General features: G+C 42.4%; 2 protein-coding genes across 3 annotated transcripts; both read right to left on the bottom strand.

Moving 5' to 3' along the window:
* Window positions 1-1,395: 1,395 nt before the first annotated feature.
* On the bottom strand, window positions 1,396-7,446 carry mindy4 (MINDY lysine 48 deubiquitinase 4). Its single transcript, XM_037470314.2, has 18 exons — window positions 7,154-7,446; window positions 6,700-6,819; window positions 6,430-6,632; window positions 6,068-6,341; window positions 5,727-5,977; window positions 5,543-5,598; window positions 5,342-5,451; window positions 5,133-5,249; window positions 4,940-5,031; window positions 4,668-4,769; window positions 4,349-4,412; window positions 4,077-4,142; window positions 3,915-3,982; window positions 3,736-3,799; window positions 3,410-3,571; window positions 2,638-2,818; window positions 2,411-2,489; window positions 1,396-2,231 (listed from the first exon to the last, which is right to left on the bottom strand). The coding sequence occupies exons 1-18, from the start codon at window positions 7,211-7,213 to the stop codon at window positions 2,183-2,185; spliced, it is 2,118 nt and encodes a 705-aa protein (XP_037326211.2). The 5' UTR covers window positions 7,214-7,446; the 3' UTR covers window positions 1,396-2,182.
* A 298-nt stretch (window positions 7,447-7,744) lies between these two features.
* On the bottom strand, window positions 7,745-17,400 carry nexn (nexilin (F actin binding protein)). 2 transcript variants are annotated; one of them, XM_037470648.2, is made up of 14 exons: window positions 17,243-17,400; window positions 15,296-15,700; window positions 14,976-15,173; window positions 13,818-13,902; window positions 13,588-13,736; window positions 11,840-12,040; window positions 11,556-11,729; window positions 11,215-11,403; window positions 10,403-10,594; window positions 9,897-10,091; window positions 9,451-9,672; window positions 9,159-9,347; window positions 8,708-9,071; window positions 7,745-8,570 (listed from the first exon to the last, which is right to left on the bottom strand). In XM_037470648.2, exons 2-14 carry the CDS (start codon window positions 15,653-15,655, stop codon window positions 8,557-8,559), a joined length of 2,532 nt encoding a protein of 843 aa, XP_037326545.2. In that variant the 5' UTR covers window positions 15,656-15,700; window positions 17,243-17,400; the 3' UTR covers window positions 7,745-8,556. The 2 variants fall into 2 exon arrangements, with proteins under 2 accessions (XP_037326545.2, XP_037326544.2); XM_037470647.2 differs by lacking the exon at window positions 7,745-8,570 and having other exon boundaries at window positions 8,673-9,071.
* Window positions 17,401-21,049: the final 3,649 nt, after the last annotated feature.

Here is a 21,049-nt window from a genome sequence, read left to right as displayed (position 1 = left end):
GGTTCTCACGCCACCTTTTCTCTACGGACTCGGCAGAATTAGGCTTGTTGAGCTCATTAAAAAGGCTTCAGAGGAAGCCGTCGTTTCGAAAAAGGCTGTGAACTGAGTGGAAAGAACATATTTTCTTTAGGTCTGCAAATCTAAATACATGCAGGGTTTCCAACATGACACAAGATGGCCTGGTTCTCTCTTTAACACAAGAACAGCCCAACTCCACCAAAGTCCTGAATGTTGTCAAAAAACAAGTATTTCCTCTCAGGTATATTGTGTCATCGTCACCTCAGACAATTAATGGAAGAGGGTGGTGTTTTCTGCCTGAGCTGTAACAGCATTAGGAAGCTAAAAATACAGCTTGCCCCTCACTGGGATGCACTGGGGATCCCTTCCAGTCCAGCTGGGCAGGGCAGGGACACTGGATCCTAATCTGAGGAGGATATCACTTATCTGGAGACAAACAGCATAGATTAGGAGAGGAGACAGAAGATGCGCAGGGGACAGCACGTGGGAGGACTCAAACACAATTACACACACGCACCAAATCCCTCCTCTGGTGCCTCTGAGAAATGCCCATGCGATAAATAGTAAATAGAGAGCAAAGCCGGGGCCGTTTGTTTTCTGTCAGGGTGCATCCGGAGCAGAGAGGAGACAAGCCCCAAGGTTCTGACCGAGAGCGAGTCGCCTCCAAGCGCAGCGTGCTTTGAAACAGAGACAGAGTCACCGATTAGCCTCCTCATCCCCTCGCTGTGATTCTGACTGATGGTCACACCAGTCGTGCAGCACACTTTTTAACCAAAATCCAGTTCTGACTTGACGGCACTTGATTTCCTGTTTTGATGACAGTTGTGATTTGATTAGCCCCTCGGCACCTACCTAACTATTCTATTCTACTATTCAGGGGATATTGTGAATAGCATATAACCTAAACCCTGAACATGGCTCCCACATGACGTATATAAAACCCCCCCGCCTGCACAAGAATTTTGTGGCTAAAGTAAACACTTTAATCCAATTTTTTAGACCCCCCTAAAGCCTCATTCAGCCAGCAACTTTATAAATAGTGACTATGCATTGCACTTTCAAGATATCATGTGGACTCTTGTCCAATTTTTACAGTTCGACAGGAAGTGAAGATGAATGCAGCTGGGTGCGTGTGCCAGCTGAAGTGTCTTTGATCCCATGTGCTGGAGGTGTTGGCAAAGGTCTGCCTGCCACCCACTCCGCGTGCCCCGCACTGTGGGCGCTGACGCCTGCTGCTGCGGCTAAAAGACCCGCAGGGCATCTTACGTGTTTTACACCCTGACACAGTGCGACACAGTTAGCAGTTCATTCACAATTACTTTAGAGTTTGTTTCTTTATTTGGAATTAAGCTTTTAAGAAATAATCGACTGTTGAAATGCACAACGGGTTGTCTGGGTTTTTTTCATGGAGGTAAATTGTAGTCACATGTGCGTAAACTGTATTATTGCAGCAACACAGCTCACTCCACTTCGTGGCTTGTTTAGCGGCTGCCAGTTGACGCATTGTCCCTCAATACTGGGCCAATTCAACAAAAAAAAATGTGTTGCCACTATGAGTCACTGAGATGAAAAACCCTTTGCAGTATTTGATCTATTAGCAGCAGATTAAATGCCGATTAATTCAAGAACAGATGATTGAACAAAACAATTATCTGTCCAATTGTGTGGAGACAGCAGAGGTGTAAATTCTTTTATTTTACTCTAAATTCATAAATAAAGTCGAGGCCTGCGACTGTACATGAAAAATGCACTTTGTTAAAAGGTAACTTTGTTATGATTTGGCGCTACATAAATACATTTTAATTTGACTATTTTCTGTTCCACATGACAATCAATCTCTTTCACAAACATACACCCACCGGTATTCTTGATTGAAATATTATGAAGGGAACTAAATTAGTTTAAACGTTTAAAATACATACATTAGCTAAAAATATATCCTACGTATTATGAAAAGGGTAGAATCTAAGGCCACTGTGGTCAGTTCCTTTAAACGTTTACATTTTAGGAAGAATTTGCTTACACTGTGAGATGTATAACACTAAGGCCATAATTTCACATGATCAATTATCTTACCAAGTATAAGAAAACATGATACAGTATGAAGAATATGTATGTAACAGAATTGTCTCATAGTTAAAATAACATTAAACCATGTGATCAATTAGAGAATAGGCTCTGTGTCATTCCAACTGACAAACGCATTCTTCCACCTGGAACAAAAAAACAAAATGCATTTAGAGCTGACTTGGGTTCTGTATTATTATTTATAAGCTGTATTTAATATGAGAGGAATTTGAATAACAACACATTTTTTGGTTGTGCTTAGGATCTTAAAACGGTCCACGTGTGAGTTGGTGTGTGTGTGCTTTAAATGCCAAAAGATGGTTACCGTGTGCGGATGCAGTGCTCCAGTGGAGGGGTGAGATCTGTGTCGTCATCTTGACAGCTCGGGGCCGATTCGCCAAGAGCTAAACATGCAAAAACGTGTTTAGCATTTTCCCTTAAGATAATATTACGTAAAGTTTTTACATGATAAAGATCGAGATCATTCTGACTGCAGAATTTTGTAAGTTTGATTACAAACATGTGCACTACTAAACAAGTGATGTTACATACAGACGGTGAGGCGGATCTCCTCCTGTTGATTGGCCAGTCCATCGTAATAGTAAAGTTCAAACTCAATGCATTGGCCCCGATTGGTCAACAGCTCCCTCTGCAGGCCGAACAGCACGCTGAAGTGGCTCTCACTGCACACCACCCAAATGGGGTAACGGGGAGTCTTCAGGTGAGCTCCTACCTTTGATACAGGAAACACAGGAGGGAAAAGTAACCCATTAGATAGCAGCACCCGTGAGGGAAGCAGCTGAATTTAATCCATCATCATCAATCTTATTATTTTCAACTAAAAGTGTTAAATGCGTTGCACGCGAGTTGCTTACAGGATCTGGAGAGGGGTCTGTCATAGTATTCTTGCATGCCAATATAGAGACAGTTTTTCAGGGTGTAAGATTAACATGTTTTGGTATTTCCTGTCTATGTGTAGAAAGATATTTAGCATAGAGTTCATAAAATTTTAGGTGCCATATTTGAGGAAAAGGCTTCTAAAAAGTTAAAATAAGAGAAAGTCCTGTGTCGATTTTAACAACTCAAATAGTCCGCACCCAATTGTTCACACATTACCGTTTTGGGATGTACCGTATAAAGCTAAGTGGATGTCCTGTTTCTTATTTGTTGAACCACAATCATCTCTGAGTTCAGATTTGTTGTTGTATTAAATGTGCATCTCAGGAGAAGTACAAATGAGACTCATTAAGGGAAGACTGACAAAAAGTGTTTTGTTTTTTTAAATCCCGGGGAAAGCAAAGTGCGCGCAGCCAATGCCACTCACTTTACAGAAGTCGTAGTGTTCAAACAGGGACAGCAGGCCGATGTCACAGGGGCCTTTTACTCCCTTCAGTAGAGTCATGTTGCCTCGGCCTGAGTCCAGCTCCATGTCATTGTCAAAGACGTTAGAAACCGCTCTGCCGCAGAGAAACAGGTTGACCAGCTCCTAGTGCACACAAACACAAGAAGCAATCTTAGTAACCAGAATAGAAGGTGAAGCGGTATTGCTGCCCTTACTCCTGTTTGCACAAAGAGGCACTTAAGTCCCTTAACCAACGTCATCAATACCGAGTCTGTAATTCCAAATCACAAAACCAAATATAGACAAACCTGAGTGCAGTAGCCGTGGGCACCAATGAGTGTGGTGGTGGGCACGTCCATATCGTCTCTTACTCTGAAGACAAGAAGAAAGAGAAGGACCACCAAAGGTGATGTTTCATCATTTAAATAACAGGGATTTTTGTACAGCACATCTTGTTCTGAGCCAAAAATAAAAGCCACTAAAGTACTTCTCTATGGATCGAGAGAGAATTGCAGATATGGTGAGCAGTATGCATCCTAACACTCCGGTCTCAAACTGTGGGACGACAGATTAAAACAATACCGTTGGTAATTTGTCGTACCTTTCACAGGCAAAATTAAAAGGAAGAATTCAATATTAAGTTTCTTGCCTGATCAATATGCCGCTCCAGCAGCAGCTGCAGTTCTTTGATGTTATCCACGGTGAAACATGTTATCTAAAACAAAATGGGATCATACAACATCTGATTTTTTTTGTGTAAAAAGTTAATTTTGTAAAATTATAGCCTTGACATAGTTACACTTTGTTTATTACAACATTAATCATTTCATTTAAAATAAACCTGCACAGGTGAATTCCATTTGGTCAATTTTAATGAAACTTTACATCACGTGTGTATGCAAGGCAGTGGCATCGCTATACCTTTTCAAAGACTCCTTCAGATTTAAAGTGTCCAGTTGGGGTGAAATGATTTCTCCCTGAATTTCTGTTTGAGAAAAACAAAAAGCACCCATATGTTTTTGAATCAATGCTCTACACGAAGCAGCACATTTGTCAGGCCTTTCCCAAATCGATTGGCTCACTTTTGGATAATATGGGGGTGAGGCGAGCACACCTCGACCATCAACAGCAGTCAACAGTATTTACATGCAATGAACCCACTTACTTACACTTATTATTATTATTATTCTGTGTAGTTGTCTTGATGAAGAGCATTTAGAGGTTAAAAGAAGGCTCTTACATTGCGATTGTGGCCTGTTTTTCCTCGCCCGCCCTCCACAGTATTTCAGCCGCCGCTGAAGCCAGACACTTTCTTCTGGTCGCGTTGGAGGGTTTTATTCTCCTGAGAACAAAGTGCCAGTTGAGTGGAAAGCAGGTTGGGTGGTTGAATAATACAGTAAATACCAAATGCAGCGGCTACAAAGCACGCCTTGATGTGAAGTAATGACTGTAAGAAGCATCCAAGGGATTACAATAGGGCACTCAGAGGTTAACGTGTGAAAGATGACGTACTGAAGGCCTGAGTTACTGCCTTCAAAGTTTTCAAACAGCAGTTTCTTCAAAACAAAGGCTTGCATGGATGCCAAAACTCCACAGGGTCCACCCTAGAAAACAAATAAACAGTCCATGATATGATACATATCATTAAATCATATAAAGCTAATGTATTACAGACTTTTCAGAAGGATGGCCCAGTTAATACAACCTTTTTCTGCACGATTCCATATCTTAGGTCCTGCGTTTCGGAGAATGCGAAACCTTGATTCCTCCACTCAACACTGAAACAGCTTAGGCTCGAACCGAGGAGAATCACTTTCAATTCCTGGAGGAAAAACAAAAGCAGAAAATGCAACGGCAACTACAGTAGGTAGCCTTAATTAAGCAACTGAAGGAGCACTGGTGTGAACCACCAACCGTGGCAGTGTGCTGGTCCATCGGGCGGCCTGCGTAGCTGTGCTCGGCCCTGGCTCTCTGAAAGGACACTGTGGAGAGCTCTCGCAGATCCTCATCATCATCAATGTCATCTGGAAAGTTGATAAACTCCCTGTTAACATTGACAAATTCAAGGAAATAGTGGAAAGAAAAAAGAAAAGGTACTACCTACACATTACCCACCTAAAACCATCTCAGCCACATCCAAAGTCACCTTTTGACTGGCCAAAGACTTTACTCTAAAAAACAGACACAATGTACATAAACGTATGGATAAAACTTTGTATGTGTTTCAACACATTTTCAACAAACTGATATTATTACAAACTAAAATATTACAGCGTATCATTAGCTTGAAGCTATTTACGTTGTAGTCGTCAGCATGTCTTGTTGCACTTTTTCAAAGCTCTTTTCCCTCTGCACTTTGTCTGGTGCACTCCACAACTCCCGTTGCCCCCGTAAGTAGTCAGCCGAGTTGATTTCAGTCAGGCCGCTCTCTGAGGTTTTTTGATGTACGCCAGTCCCTAAAAGTCCATCACTAGACCGCTTGTTTTCTAGTTCTCCTCCGAGTAGCTGCTGCCGCACTTCTAGTTTTCGATTGTGCTTTTTTTTGTTTTCCTAAAAAAACAAACATCCATAATCAAATAGGGGATGATTAATATCAGTAATACAGTAAATATTATGTTGGTTTTTTTATAGCTCTATTACCTGAAGTGTACTAGCGATTGGTCCAACAATCATGCCACGTCTTGTTCGATTAATTCTGGTCCTTTGGATGCTCTCAGTGGTGGGAGTGTTTTTTTCTGCTTCTCTTCTGAGGACGCCCCCATTGTTCCGTAAGGCTGCCATTGGTGGCTGGTGTTTATAGGCTTCTGAGTCACAAGGCCAGTCTTCTGTTTGATTTTGACTGGGTTCTCTATCGGTCTTAGGCAAAAGCGATGTACATGTAGGTTGAGACGGGCCTGTATCTTCTGTATCAGACCTGCGAGGGAGGTAAATATCATATATGTTCAAACCACAATGTAAAAACAGTACAAAATAAAGTATCAAAAACCACACTTGATAATTACCTTGATTTGATGTGTTTACTGATAACAACATCTGTGTTATTCTCTGTGCCACTTGTCACTGCAGGAGAATCAGCATTGCAGCTCACAGTGGGAGCAGACTGCAGGGAATCCCTTTTACTGATGGTGATCTGATCATTCTTACGGCCCTCAATGTGATGTTTTACAATCATTTCCAGTAACGTTTTCAGGGGGGAGATCTGAGCCTGCAATGACAGAGGGGTCAGCAAAAGGCTTCTTCATAAATGAACAACTTCCAGCTGTGAGACGTACTTTATTATTTCTATAGAGATCCTCCATGTTGAGGAGCTGCCTCAATTGAGATCTGTTGTTGATACTGAATGTGGTGCGTGGATGTTCTTCGTCCATACAGGCAATCGTCCTCTTGAGTCCCTGCGAATCGAGAGCACGTTTTAAATAGTCATTTGTAACACTGCAAGGGTCCAACATGGCCATGTTTTTGGTTGCCATCCTCAAGAAATTGTAACGTTTACAGCTTACTGTAATATTGTGACACGATTATTCCTAAACAGTCACTCAATATCTCGGTTGTGATCTCACAACGTTTAAGAGCCGAATATCTGTTGCTGGTGTTACTGAGTCTTCTCACTGGAGTTTAAGCTAAGCTAACGTTAGCATTGGGGACTAAACGCTAGCTAGCTCGCTGGGACCGGGTATAACGGCACGGAGCCCGTTCACCACCTCGAGGTAACTTCAGCTAACTTACCTTCCGACTCAGATATTCCCGCACAACGGACGAAGACACGTCTTCAACCGATACAGTCATAATGGTGGCGATGTGCACCCGGGTGGTGATGGCTTCCTCGAACACACAGACAACCAACAAGAGCCGGGTCTGCCTGGAGCTTTTGGCTGATAGTTTAAATCAGTGAACATAACAAAGCTCTGTGGTGTGCTGTGCCATAACTCGGAGTTTGTGAAAAATTAATAATGCGGTTCGGGGAAACTATGCATATCAGGCAGTGTACGTTGCCATGGCGACGGGCAAGTAAGTCTTCTTCTTTGGAGCCTTAATATTCAACTACTGCCATCTTGCGGTTGGTCCAGTATGACAGATTTCACTCATTTTCTACTTTTCTCTTTATCCTCTGCCTTAAATAATACATCTGTACATTTTTGACACTATACTATTCACTTTCGGCTTATATGTGTGCAATGATGATGGGTCATTGGGTTAAAATGTATTAACTCCTCGAAGAAACATTTCACTCAAAGCAGAGCAAGTCAAATATAATACAGATAAGGCAGGTAGACATCCCCATGCAACAATAAGATAAACCACACATAGTCTGTTGTCTTTTGTTCAACATTTATTTATAATATATGACACATTTTCAAGCTAGCCTATGTTTATTCTTCTATTATTGAACCATGAAACAGTTACCTATTGTTAACTGAAATATGATAGATGTATCAAGAGCATTATATTTCACTTAAAGAGAAAAAAAGGGGGTTCGAACATGAAAAATCAACATTTTTTTATGATCATGCAGTTTAAAAATATTTAATCTTGTCCTAAAAACTTCCATTTGAAGACAGGACGTACACACACATTTTTTTGTTCCTGCAATATAATTGTCAATTCACTTCCGTTTTCCAATTAGCTGATGTTACTCCTTCATATGAAGCAGGCAAGTATCACAACACGAGTTACTGATATGGCAAAGAGTTCTGAAAACTGTAGTGGAGCAGTGGTAGAATACCGAAGCACGATGTTTTACTGATATTCCTGTAAGATCAGTACACAAGAACATCTTACTGTTCATATTTCAATGCCTCAACCATAACCGTAGCCATGTATGGACTATAAAGTGTGATATTTACAATACAGTAATATGATACTTAAATAGCTGGTAAGATAGCACGGGAACAACAATCTTTTTTTGGCACAAGTATCGTTCTACTCTGCAGGGAGTGCAGCTTTACAAACGTAAACAACATGTTGCATTTGTGTGTGTGTGTGTGTGTGTTGTGTATCCCTCCCTTAGGAATGCCAAGCATACTGCCATTTCCTTCCCTCTGCTGTTTGAACATACCACGAGGGATGAAGTTTTACAAAAGGAGAGAGAGAGAGACAACAGGGAAAGTTTCCAGAACACGGAAGGGGCATCAGTAGTCATAAGCTGCGAAAAAAGAGAACAGAAGAGCCGTTATCCAAATCTGCCCGAGTTCACCGGGGGAGAGGAGCGTGCGATCCAACTCGTGGCGAGAGATTTGACATCCATCACGCCGGCATGCAATCACACCAAGGTGGTCTTACTTTCTACTGTGAGGATGCAGGTACTCGCTGCTGTGCCTCTGCTGTTCACAGCCTTGCACATGTACTCTCCCTCGTCTTCTGGGAAGGTCTCCGGCAGGTAGAGGCAGTACGTCTCCCCTCTCTCTATGTACTGATAGTCCTCGCAATCCTGCAGCATCTCTCCCTCGAACCACCAGGTCACCTCCGGCTTGGGCTCCCCTGTGATCTTAACGGTGAACCGAACCGGCTCCGAGTCCACCACGGATTGATTTTTAAGAGGCTTTTTAAACCACGGAGCCCCCGACCTGGCGTGGTCCTCCTCGTCTTCATAGGCCGCCGAGCCGTTGATGATGCTACCCTCCTCCTCCACGTCATCGTCTTTCTTCTGCGGACGGACGACAAAGAAATCAGAAACGGTCGCCGGGGTCAAAGCCAACTTAAACGAAAATGCTTGTGAAACTGGGATATTCACCTTTTGGAGGGCAGCATCAATTTCTTGCTGCTCAAACTGCATCCTCTGCAGCTTCTGCTCTTCTATCCTCCTCCTCTCCTCTTCCTCTCTGGCATTGGCCATTTGTTGAAATCTGGCTTTCATGTCCACCTTCTGTTTGAATGGTGACTCCTCGGCCTTCAATGTAGTGGTTTCTTGTTCCCCATCCTCCTGAAAAACACAGCAGTTAGAATATATGAGATCATCCCCTGTTTGTGATAGCAGGTAAAAATGTATCTGTAATTTAAACGTTTTGGGATAATAACTGTCTTGCCTCCTGGAATCTCTCAGTTTCTCTCTCTTTGATTTCATCATCAACGGCCTTCCTCCGTGCTCTCTCCATGTCAATCTTTTTCTGAATGTCCTCGTCCGTCAGCTGCTTGATCTTCTCAAATTTGGACTTGAGGTTCTTGGCCTGGATGGAGCCGGTCCTCTTGAGTTTGGTCAGTTCTTCGTACTCTTTGCTTACAACATCTGAGCTTTCATTCACTTCATCCTGTGAGATAGAAGACAAATGTGTTTTGCATTATTTTAAGAACTCATTTATAATAATTTATCATTTACAATGCAATGAAACAATAAGTCCCTTTTTTTATTGGATTGAGACATGATAATTCAAAGTATGTATGTAAGTACTCTCTTCCCAAGCATAGTTGGTTGATGAAACTATGCAGTGTTCGATGAAAATAGTCTACAGTATTTCATTTGTTCCAAACTAACCTCGCCCATCTCTTGTCTGAGCTGTTCAAATTCCTGCTTCTCCTGCTCCATTTTCTTTTTGCGTTCCTCGGCCTTGCGTCTCCTCTCAGCTTCTTCCTTCTCTTTCAGGAGCTCTTCAAAGTTCATCTCCAGTTTTCTCGGATGCAGTGTTTCCTGGGATTCACTCTTTACCATCTCTCCTTCCTCATCTAGTACCTATGCAAAGGACACACAGAGGACGAGATTTCTCCATGGCGGTGAAGTCACTTTTTATGGTCACCGATATGCAGTGAAAATAAAGTAGGAGATATTCTTAATACTGTTCAGAACATTTAAAAACACCACTCATCCCACCCCCATCATCATCATCATTTCGAGACCTTGTTGCGCTTGTGCTTACAATACATACAAATGCATGCACTGTTTGTTGGTGTTTTGGAGTTTTTTATGTTCTGTTAAAAGGGAAAGGTCAAAATCTCCCATCTTCTGTTATTGATCATTGAACTACGTGATTCGTGCAGACTCACCATGCTCTTGCGGGCCTCAGCAAAGAGCCTCTTCTCCTCCTCCAGTCTCTTCTTGGCATCCTCCTCTGCCTTCTTCTGCTCCTCCTCTCTTCTCTGGCGTTCCAGATCCTCAAAACTGGCGCATATCTTCCCGGGCTTGCTGCCCTCCAGGTTCACTAAGGCCATCAGCACCTCGTCGTCCTCATCTACGAGCTGAGCCAGAACACAGCAAGTTAAGCTCTGGCCACTGTCGATAAGAAGGTCGCTCAGGGCAGCTATGTCAGGTGGAAACCACACCAAAGGAATAGTTTGACATTTTAGGAAACATGCTTATTTGTTTTTTGGGGGTGGTTGGATGAATATAATGCTACAGCCAGCAGCCGGTTAGCTTAGCTTACCACAACACAGGAAGAAATGGCTGGTTTCTCTCTGTCCAACAATAACAAAATTAACAAATCAATGTCTGAGATTGTTTAAAAAATGACAATTCCATGTTTTACAAGGGGGCGGTTGCCAGGAAATCAGCACAAATTTAAGGAAGTTAATGCTCCCATTTAAGAAATAGTCACATAACCCCATGTACAACCTCTTTTACATGTATTAACGTTGTTGAGTTAATGTTTATAGAAAGAGCAAGTGCAGCTTTCTTCAGTGTTTAAACTACGTAAATCAAACTGGCTGCTGACTTATATTTAGAATAACAATATAATAGTGATGTAAAATGAACTAACTCTGGGAATCCATTTATTCCCCTAAATGTGTAATAACTCCGTCAAGGTTCGATGCATTTTTTCGCATTGAATTGTGCATTTATTGACGGGAGGCATGCTGACCATGCTCTTCCTGGCTTCAGCGAAAGCTCTCCTCTCCTCCTCCATTCGTCTCTTGTACTCCTCCTCTGCTTTCTTGCGCTCCTCCTCCACCCTCTGCCTTTCCAGCTCCTCAAAGCTCAACCTCAGTTTTCCCGGTCGGAACTCCTCCGCGTCTTCCTCCGCCGGCTGAGTGCCCTCCTCGTTTTCTCCCTGATGGCACACGCAATGTGTTAGAAGTGCCGGGTCAGACGGGACCTGAAGACTCAACTGTCGGTGCTCAGCACCGGTTGGAATCAGGATGCAAGGGATAACTGGCAAAAATGCCGATTGAAATGAGGGTTATATTTTGAAGTTGGGGTCACCATTCCCAGCCTGGCCTCCTCGAACGCTTTCTTCTCGTCTAGGAGGCGGCGCTTGGCCTCCCCCTCGGCCTGCTTCTTCTTGTGCTCCTGCCTCTCCTTCTCCAGCTCCTCGAATGTCATCTTCAGCTTTCCGGGAGTCACCTGCATCCTCTCGGAAGGCTTCTCCTCTTCATCCTAAATCCAAATGGGAATGCGTTGTTTAAATCCGAAGGCACAGTCATAAGGCGGGTTGCATTTCGCCCCCAAAAATGATCTTACAAGAGTTCATTTTGTCATTTCTGTACCTGTTCGACCACCGAGCGCCGCTTGGCATCCCTGAAGGAGCGCTTGTTTTCGTCGTACCGCCTCTTCTTCTCTTCCTCTACCTTCTTCTTCACCTCCTCCTCCCGATTCTTCTCCATGTCCTCAAAGTTGACCTTGATTCTGCCTGGTGGTCGGGATGACTTACCCGGAACCACCCGTACCTGGATTGTGTCATCTCCATCCTAAAAGAGGTTTGATGAATGAATACAAAGTGTATTACAAAGGCAGCTTTAAGGTTCTTGCAACCTGTGAACTTCTACTCCATTTTAAATTTGCAGAAAGATTATTTTGACCTTGGATACTTAATAATCTGCTGACCATAACTTTTAAATGCATTACTTATAGTGCACTTGTGGATACATGTATACTCATGGACTGATTCCTAATATGTCTTCAACCACTCGGGCCTGAGCTCTTTTAGACGAAACTTATCAGGGGTTAGAGGGAAAGAGAAATTCAGGTCAATCTCAGTGCATACCTACACACAGACAGGCTGGGAATAGGAGCATGTGGGTGGATAGGGGTCAACTCTATTGGCCTGATGTTGCCATTTGCAGCGGGTCAGGGAATGGGAGGCAGTCTAAGATACCAGTGTCTGATTTAGTCCCAGCAAGGAGGTCTGGGGCTAATTTAGTCACTGGGAGGTGTGGGAAACAGTTGCCAGTCAAATGCTGTCTACACCTGGCAGTGCTGCAAGTGAGCTGCTGCGTCTTTTTTAAAGAATCATCAAGCCAGTTGTCCCTTGTGTTTCCAACGCGATGGTTTTGATCTTGAGAAGTTGCTTCAGAATAAAATATCTGAAGTGTGTTGTATTTTCTTTATATAAATACTTCACTTAAATCACAATAATACTTCAAAATGATTTCATGGTTTTGTCTGCACCATCTCCAAGGTGGTAGCCAGGATCATAGAGACACTGAACTCATTTGTTATTTGAACAATCTACCTTGAAAAAGTTGCAGCAATTGTATCTTTCATTGCTTTAATTAAGCATTTATTTTTAGAGGAAATCCTGAGAAAAAGACCTGCCCGCAACTCCATTTCTTATATATTTATTAATGTCCAAGGCAACTATTAGATTGTTACACTGTAGGCTCTAAAAGGAGTTGTATACCTATAAGTTGGTAGCTACCGCCCTGATCATCACTGATGATGAAGAAAAGTAGAGAAGTAGAAACAAATCTAAAATAAAAAACACTACTGTTGTAGCCATTCCCTGTTTAACTTTTTCTGTCTAGCTGTTGACAATAAACAGCCTTATAAACGTTTGACAGTACGAGAGTAGAGCAGATTTAGGCCAAAGACTAGCAGGTAATTGGCTATAATTGGCTATCTGGCACAAGAATCCTTTATGTAACCATTCCCAACATATACACTACCTGAAGTTATGAAGTCCTTCTACCTGTTCTGTACTTAACGAAAAACAAATCCATAATGTTTGCACTACACTGTGTTTCAGTCTGTAGACTGTAAACTACATTAACCCGTTTAGCAGTACCCATGCTGGTCATGTCAACAATGCTTGTGGTGGTTTCGGACCTATATCCGGCCTCCGCCAACTGTTTGAGCCACTTAAAATAACTCGTGCGCGAGGCAGCTGGGGATTACCTGAATGATTACAGTTACAACTACCGCATTTCCATCAGTAAGGCAGCACTGAACCACCCAGATACAAAGTCCCGCTTCCCACTGAGACCCTGCAGAAGGAGTTCAGGACAGCTTCACTTACCTCAGCAGCTTTCTTGGCCAGCTCTTTCTTTATTTTGGCTTTTTCCATGTTGTCCTGGGCTTCCCTTTTCTTCCTCTCTCCTTCCATTCTCTTCCTTTCCTCCTCTTGTCTTTGTTTTTCCATTACTGCAAACTTCCCCTTCACACTACCTGAGGATTTCACAGAGCACAACCCAAGGCCTCAGCCTCATCTTCCCCTCAGATGCATTCCCACCCGTTTGCACTTCTTACCTGTGATTTTAGGGACGTAGGACTTTTCTACCTTTGCTGGCTTCACCTCTTCTTCCTCATCGCTGGAAGCGAGCAGTTCCTTTATCTGTGTGCGGATCAGGTGAGGAGCGGTGGTGAGGTTACGGTTTAGCTGAGATCATCTCCTTTGCCACTCAAGAGCCATGCTGGTCCCAGCAAGAACGAGGACATAATCTCTACTAATAGCCAGGTCACGTGACCTGCAGGACGGCCCTCTGATTGGGCCACGGGATTGTTGCACGAACAGGAGATGAGCGTGAGCGCTCGAGCCAAGCCAGTTATGGCACGGCTGTAAACAGGGAGGTGGATTTCTCTGAGTATCACGTATAATCCACTCACTTATCACCATATCACTGTGTTTATTTCACCGCTGTTGACCTCAAAGAAAAGAAAAAATCCTAACACTGAATTCCTCGTGTCCGCTGCCCTTTCAGCTTCTCAGTCAGCAAAATGTTGGACAAAACGTCGGACAAATGGCCATTGTAATTTTACAGAGCCCTAAAATGGGTCGTTTTGTCTGGCCAAGGATGGAGGATGCATAATAGCAGAAAACCGTCACATTTGAGAAACTGGAATCAAATCATATTTGCTGTTTTTCCTTTAAATATTTCCTGAAAAATCAGTCTGTTGAAAGATAGTAATTTAGCAAAGAACAACAACACAGACTCCTTAAGGACAGCTTTTTTTCAAAGGATCAAAATTGATGCTGCAGAACGAGGGAAACGTTTTCTCTGCACCTTGTCATACCCTGGTGACTGCATTACCACGATGCAACTTGATCACAGACAGCTTGGTCAGAGATTATATTAAAGTTCACATGCAGCTCAGTACGTGGGGGGCTTCTCTTCTCTTCTTTTAAGTGCAATTCTTTACTCCAGTTTAAAATGATTTTTTATTACGATGATGGCCTCATTCGATACTCTAGTGTTCCTTGTGCACATTATTAGGGCTGAATGACAACCACCTTAAAAGTTAAACACAAACCAAAATTGAATACAGCACAAATTGTTAATTATCATTTGGTTAATTCTGTAAAACGCTGCGTGGTGCCCCCCCCCCCCCCCCCCCCCCCCCCCCCGTCATGCCCCATCGTGCAATGCAGGTGCCAGCCGGAGATTAGTGGCGTTATCTGTCTTTGACCTGCTGCTTCCTGCGACCCCACTCTCTCTCCTTGACGTATTGTTCCTTCCTCTTCTGCTGCTCCTCCGTGTTCCTCTGCCTGCTGCGCTCCTCTCGGGCCTTCTGCATGGCCTCGAACTTGCCCGTCACGTCCCCCTTGCCTTTGTTCTGCTTCGGCACGTAGCTTCTGGCCACGTGCTTTCTGGATCGGAGGAGTTTCTGCGGTTTAGCGGTGAGAGGGAGGTTGACGTTATTGGGACACATCCGTATGGACAAGAGGCCCCCCCCCTCCGAGCCACGAGAGGGATGGATCTCATCCCCGGTTTGATTTTCTCACTCACCTCTTTCTTAAGTTGCAGGTCAGACATGCTGAGGCCTTCTCGCGTGTCAGCGTCTTCGTCCTCCTTTGTCTCTGCGTCCTGTCCTCCGCCACTTAAAGCGTCTGAGTCCCCTTTGTGATTCACACCGTTCACGCGCGACTCGTCGGCCTCGTCGCTTTCTTCGCCGCTCGCGTCGAGGCGCTCTTTGCCCTCCAGGTCCTCCTCGGCCGCGTCGTCGTCGTCGCCGACCTCCACATCGTCTTCGCCGCGGGTCAGGTCTTGCTCCTTGTTTTCCACATCGCTCACGTTGCGTTCGCTTTTGTTTGTGACGTCGTCGACGTCGTGGGCGACAACGGCCGCCACCTGCGCCACCTCGGTCATTTTTGTAGAACAATGAATGGTTGAGGAACTCTGGTCAGATGTCACCTGCGAAGCAGGACGTTTCAAATGTTCATTTTCTTGCACAGAATGCAACAGGAATTAGACCACATGACATGTAAAATAAGCTTTTAATAAAATGATCAGATGTATTTCTTTTTACAAAATGTTATTGATGCACATTTGAAAAGTAAAAAGACCATATTTCAAATAACTCCATTTGCAAAAAAAAACATTTAGCAATGTGCTTATTATTTCACAGTGAAATGTAAAAAGCGAATTATTGCGTTCACCTGAATCTGTTTGAGGGTAGTGTTTCCTTTTTGGCACTCTTTTAAACAATTAAGATGTAACAATATGTTTTTATCACTTATGTGTTGACTATTCTGACTATTAGTATTCAATTGTAACTGTTGATATAATGCAACTCATTCATTGCCACGTGAAGAGAAATAATGGATCCTGTATTTTCATTATTTTGGCTGGGATTTGAATTAGGCAATAATTATAGTTAAGGGCAAGGAAAGCTGCTCCATTTCCCAGTATGTTAAGGCAGAGTGCAATGGAGGCCCTCTATCTATAGCCCACTTGTCGGTCCAGGACATGTGATCACATCTATTCCTGGAGAGTGATAGGCAGTTGGACAGAGCTCAAGTTGGAAGCCACATGTCGTCCTTCAGACCCATGACAAAATGGCCAGACAAAGAGATGGACAACTGGATGAACCGGAGCTGTTTGGACTGTTAGTCATCCAACAATAAAAACTGCTGCTGTTCATCTTCTACTTCGTCCTCAAATACCTTTTAACTTTAAGAACATTAAGCGGCATGATGCTGCTTATTAAGAGCTTGACTATTTTATCATTGAATGGAATAATGAAAAGTGGAAATGTTAAAGGATGTGCCACATTCAGTGTGACTTATTTCCCAAAATCACACTGATTCGTATATTCAATGCATTGGTGTCGAGGGGACTGACGGACACACAACCAGACAGCTGTTTCCAATCCTCACCGACTATTTTCAGACTTTCTGTTAGAATATTTCTTCTGTTACGCATTGACACATAAAGTGTGACTCAAAATGTACAACTACATAATCTTTCGTATTGAGGATTCAGCCACTTAGAGGAGGATAAAAATCGTTGGCCTGTTGTTGAAAATGTGCAAAAAACTCAAAGGAATCTGTTCATTGAAAAAAGAAAATCTCACTGATAAATCTAATCTTAAACCTGACTGACTTAATGTCACATCTGGCAAGTCAAGACTGTATAAAAAAAGTCCTCTTAAATCACAAGCTTTACGTTTGGCTCTATTTCTGTGTCATACAAAATGAGTTTGACACATAAATCCATAAATTAATTTAACTACTACTTTACTACAGCCAATAATAATGGTAATGTTCCTGTGTCTGTTCACATGTTGCTCTATAACTTATGGTTAACCAAACTCATATACAGGTAATGATCTGCTTATGACAACTTTTGGGAACTAATAGTTTTGACCTTGGCACATTATAATGATGAAAAGACAATTCATGGTTTTACCATCCTTTTCTTCCCACACAACTTATTTAGAAAATGCCATTTTACCTCTTTAGTCCTCTTGTTTTCTGACTGAAGAGGAAAAAAAAAGAAAAAAAGAAAAAGAAATCCTTTAGTTGGACGGAAAGTGGAAAGAAGTGAAACAGGACAATCCGAGATGCGACCACCGGGTGCACGGACCGCACTGGCTGCTGGCTGCGTGGAGGTGAGCCGTTCCCATAAAAGTACCGTTACTTTCCACCGGATACTGCATGCCGCGCGCGGCTGCCGCAGGTTCAGCTGTTGCCGCGTGCGTGCGCGCGCGCGTGCGTGCGCACACCGTCACAGTCTCGTCGAGATCATTTGCAGTCACAGCTGCATGACTAGTGTTAATAATGGTCCTGTTTTGATGGGAGAAGGAAGTGTTATTATTGTGTTTTAATGGTTTATTTGGTGTAGGTTAAGTTTCATTTGACTGTATTTATTATAACAGCTATTGACGGTTATGCTGGTTTAACTGATATCATTCTGCTCTGTCATCACTTTGTCTATAAATAAGTGCTGAGTTTACACTGACACTTAATTTCACTCTGAAAACTATGATGTCATTTGTTTGCTGTTGTCGGAGGACTAAATAGTTTATGTCCTCTAATTCATGCAAGTACATTTTGGGCAGAATCCCCTTGCATTTATTGTGTATACCCTCACCACTTGTCATGCTTCATTGTGCATTCACCATTTCCCAAATTAGTCAGATTAGCTATAATTGTCTCCAACAAAATAAACTAGACACTCCTCTGTTCAAGTATGTTTTGGCGGGACTACAATCTAAATCCAGACAGATGTCATCATTATCTAATAGAGCCAAGATTCCTCACTTATCAGTTGAGAGGGACACGCAAACGTGTCCTCTGTTTTTCCTGCCTCACCTAGATGTTGCTGTCAATCTGCTATGCAGTGACGGTTGGAACTCGTATCGTCAAGAGCTTCACCAAAATAGTTTTTCAACATAAGTCACGTCTAATCAGAGAGCATACATTGCTATCTCACGTTGTGTAGAATATACAGAATGGGCCTGCACCGCACTGGTGACTCTTTCTTAAGATGAGAAATTTCTCTTGTGGATGTAAATAGAAACTCTGCAGCAGACACATTTCATCTGCTCTAATGGCTTCCAGCACAGCTGCAGATTCACAGAGCAAACAGGCGGCAGGCAGAAAGCCCACCAAGTAAAGTCTTCTGGTAATGTAATAGACATAGAGATAGAGATAATATAGATAGAGATAATAGAGATTTTTGAGCATTGGCATGCCTCTTTGCTGATCTGGATGTCTGACACTCCTTTGTGCTGAATTAAATAATAATTTGTAATTTACTGAAAATGTATTTAGGCAAACTGGTTCTCTTTAAATCATGGTAAAACCACTGTGCATTTCAAATCATAGGATGAACAACAAATTTGACTAAATTTACACAATGCTCAGTGCCTCCACTTATGTTGAAGTTTTGGGAAATCCCATAAAAGAGGGCCCAAGCTCCGGCTGACACTGTTGCCTATACTTCAAATTGAAATCTGTTGGCAGAGCAACATTGAAGGAGAAAAAAATTGAAACTTTGGGGATCTCTGTATTGAAAGAACAGAAAGATTACTTAAAGGTGCCTGGTGCACACAATTCAAAATAAATTGACAATATTTATGATTGTAATATAATGGATATAGCATGCCAGCGAATGAACTTTGAATTGTATGGAATCTAGCATAGAACTTTCCCTTTACGTTGTTATATACAGATCTGTTTTTTCTTTTTATTTAGTGAGTATGTCCATTCTTCTTAAAAGTAACGATCTGAGCTGCATTTGATTGGCCGGCCTTCCAAAATCTTACAGTTTTGTCAGTGCCTTGGTGAGACCCTTTCCCCTCCAACACGCAGTCGCATTCTGCCCACATTGAGAGCCCGTTGTGTGAAATGTGTCCTCCTCTGCTCTGAGTCCGTCGTGGCATCAGGGCACAACAAGGAGGCCGCTTTAAATAGCACCACAGTTGTGGCAACTTTTCAACGCCAAACCTGAGTCACACCGGGGGGCCTTCGCTCCGGGGGGGGGGGGGCTGCACCTCACCCCTTTCACCCCCGTGAATATTTTTGTCGTGGTACAGCCCACCGCCCCTCAGCAGGCCGAAACTGAGTCAGTGGATGAACTCAAGGATGCCAGCTGTCAAATCCTCTACTGACACAGTCTCAGTTTGTAGTCAGCTAAGACGGCTAAACTTGTGGATATAGATCCTAAAAATTGTCCCTAAATTATTTGTCGATATTTCTCAAGCATGATCAAAACACCATTGGAAATCCTCTTCCGCTCCTCTCGGTCTGCTCACTTTTAAACAAAGTCAATGAGGTGCTACAGTTCGCTGTCCTCCAAAACATCCCAACGCCACGGCAATCAATACTCTTTATTGAACCAAGTTAACCATTGCTATTGAAATGGAAAAGTCTTTTAATGTGTATTCTCTTGAATGTGACTGCTGACCTGCTATTAAGAGGGGAAAATGAAATTACATCACAGAACAGGTGCATCCCGATGACACACCCCACTCCTACAAAAATTTATCAGAGGATAATCCAAAGGGAGGATGTGCTCTAAAATCCTTTATTCAAATACCGTATGTCAACTCTATCCACTAGCATCGGCTCAAGAAAGGCCTAACTTTGCATTGCTGGCGCGTTGACAACACTAAACCACGTGGAAACTGTGGTGTGATGCATCAGTGACCACAATCCCTTAATAACACCAACTACTGCATTATAGAAGAATCCCATGTAGTAAAAATGGGCACTATACTCAACATTTGTTCCCAAGCTTTGCCCTCAAATATGTGTTGCAATTTCTAACTTTTTTGCCTTAATCTGCAGAAATCAAGAAGGAAGAACGTTGTGTTTTGTGTTCTCGACAAAACCAATTCAACTAAAATGTACATTTGTCTTTAAACAGACCGTTCCCATTTCTTTCCGCTGAAGTGTTTAGTGCTTGTGAAGATAAAGTATGGATCTCTTACTGTCCCCTAGTGGAAATACAGACAAATGCATCTCTCACACATTTTCCCTCAGCTGTTACAATGTTTTATTATCTCCTGATCTCCTTGCCAACACCCAGAATCTGTGATTCAGCAAATCTGTTTTGTTTTAATTCAAAGGCTGTCCAAATTAGACTGGACACCTGAAATTGTCCCAAAGACATAAAGTTGAGCATCATACTTTTGACATCATCGATCAAACAAGTTTGCTTATTTTGTCTGAGCATTTTTACATTGTATTTTTTTTTGTCGGTATATCAGAAGCAATTATCAAGTCATCCAAAATGAATTTAGATCAGGTCACTGATCTCCTCTCATGCAGGATCAAGACTCACACAAGCATGTTAAATATGACATATGATATTATTGGAGACACACACAGTAAGATGGACCTTAAGGATTAGGAATGTTAGGGGACTCATCTAATTCCATACCACCATATATATACAGCTTTTTAAAACTGTTATATTGTGGGATTCCAGTTCTAAAGTACAAATAGTGTTTAATGGTGTATACTTTTATGTCACGTGATAGCTTTCTCTGTTCATAATATTTGATGTGTCAGGATTAGTCTCTTTTGAATAAAAGATTGAAAAGGGCAATGTATCGAATATTTTTATTTATATGTTTATTTCTATTCTTCTTAATCATTTAATTTGTTTAAATTTGTTTTGTTGAAATGTTACGACTTTTTATAATTGTCTGTTGGCATTTTTTTCTGCCTATTTTGAGGCTCTTTGTAACTTGTCTTTCGAAAGTGTTTTATAAATATATCATTTCATTGTTTAGAGTGTGGCATATCCAAT

The sequence above is a fragment of the Pungitius pungitius genome, chromosome 7 (assembly GCF_949316345.1).
Source record: "Pungitius pungitius chromosome 7, fPunPun2.1, whole genome shotgun sequence".
Lineage (NCBI taxonomy): Eukaryota > Metazoa > Chordata > Actinopteri > Perciformes > Gasterosteidae > Pungitius > Pungitius pungitius.
This window is presented reverse-complemented; position numbering and strand designations above follow the sequence as displayed.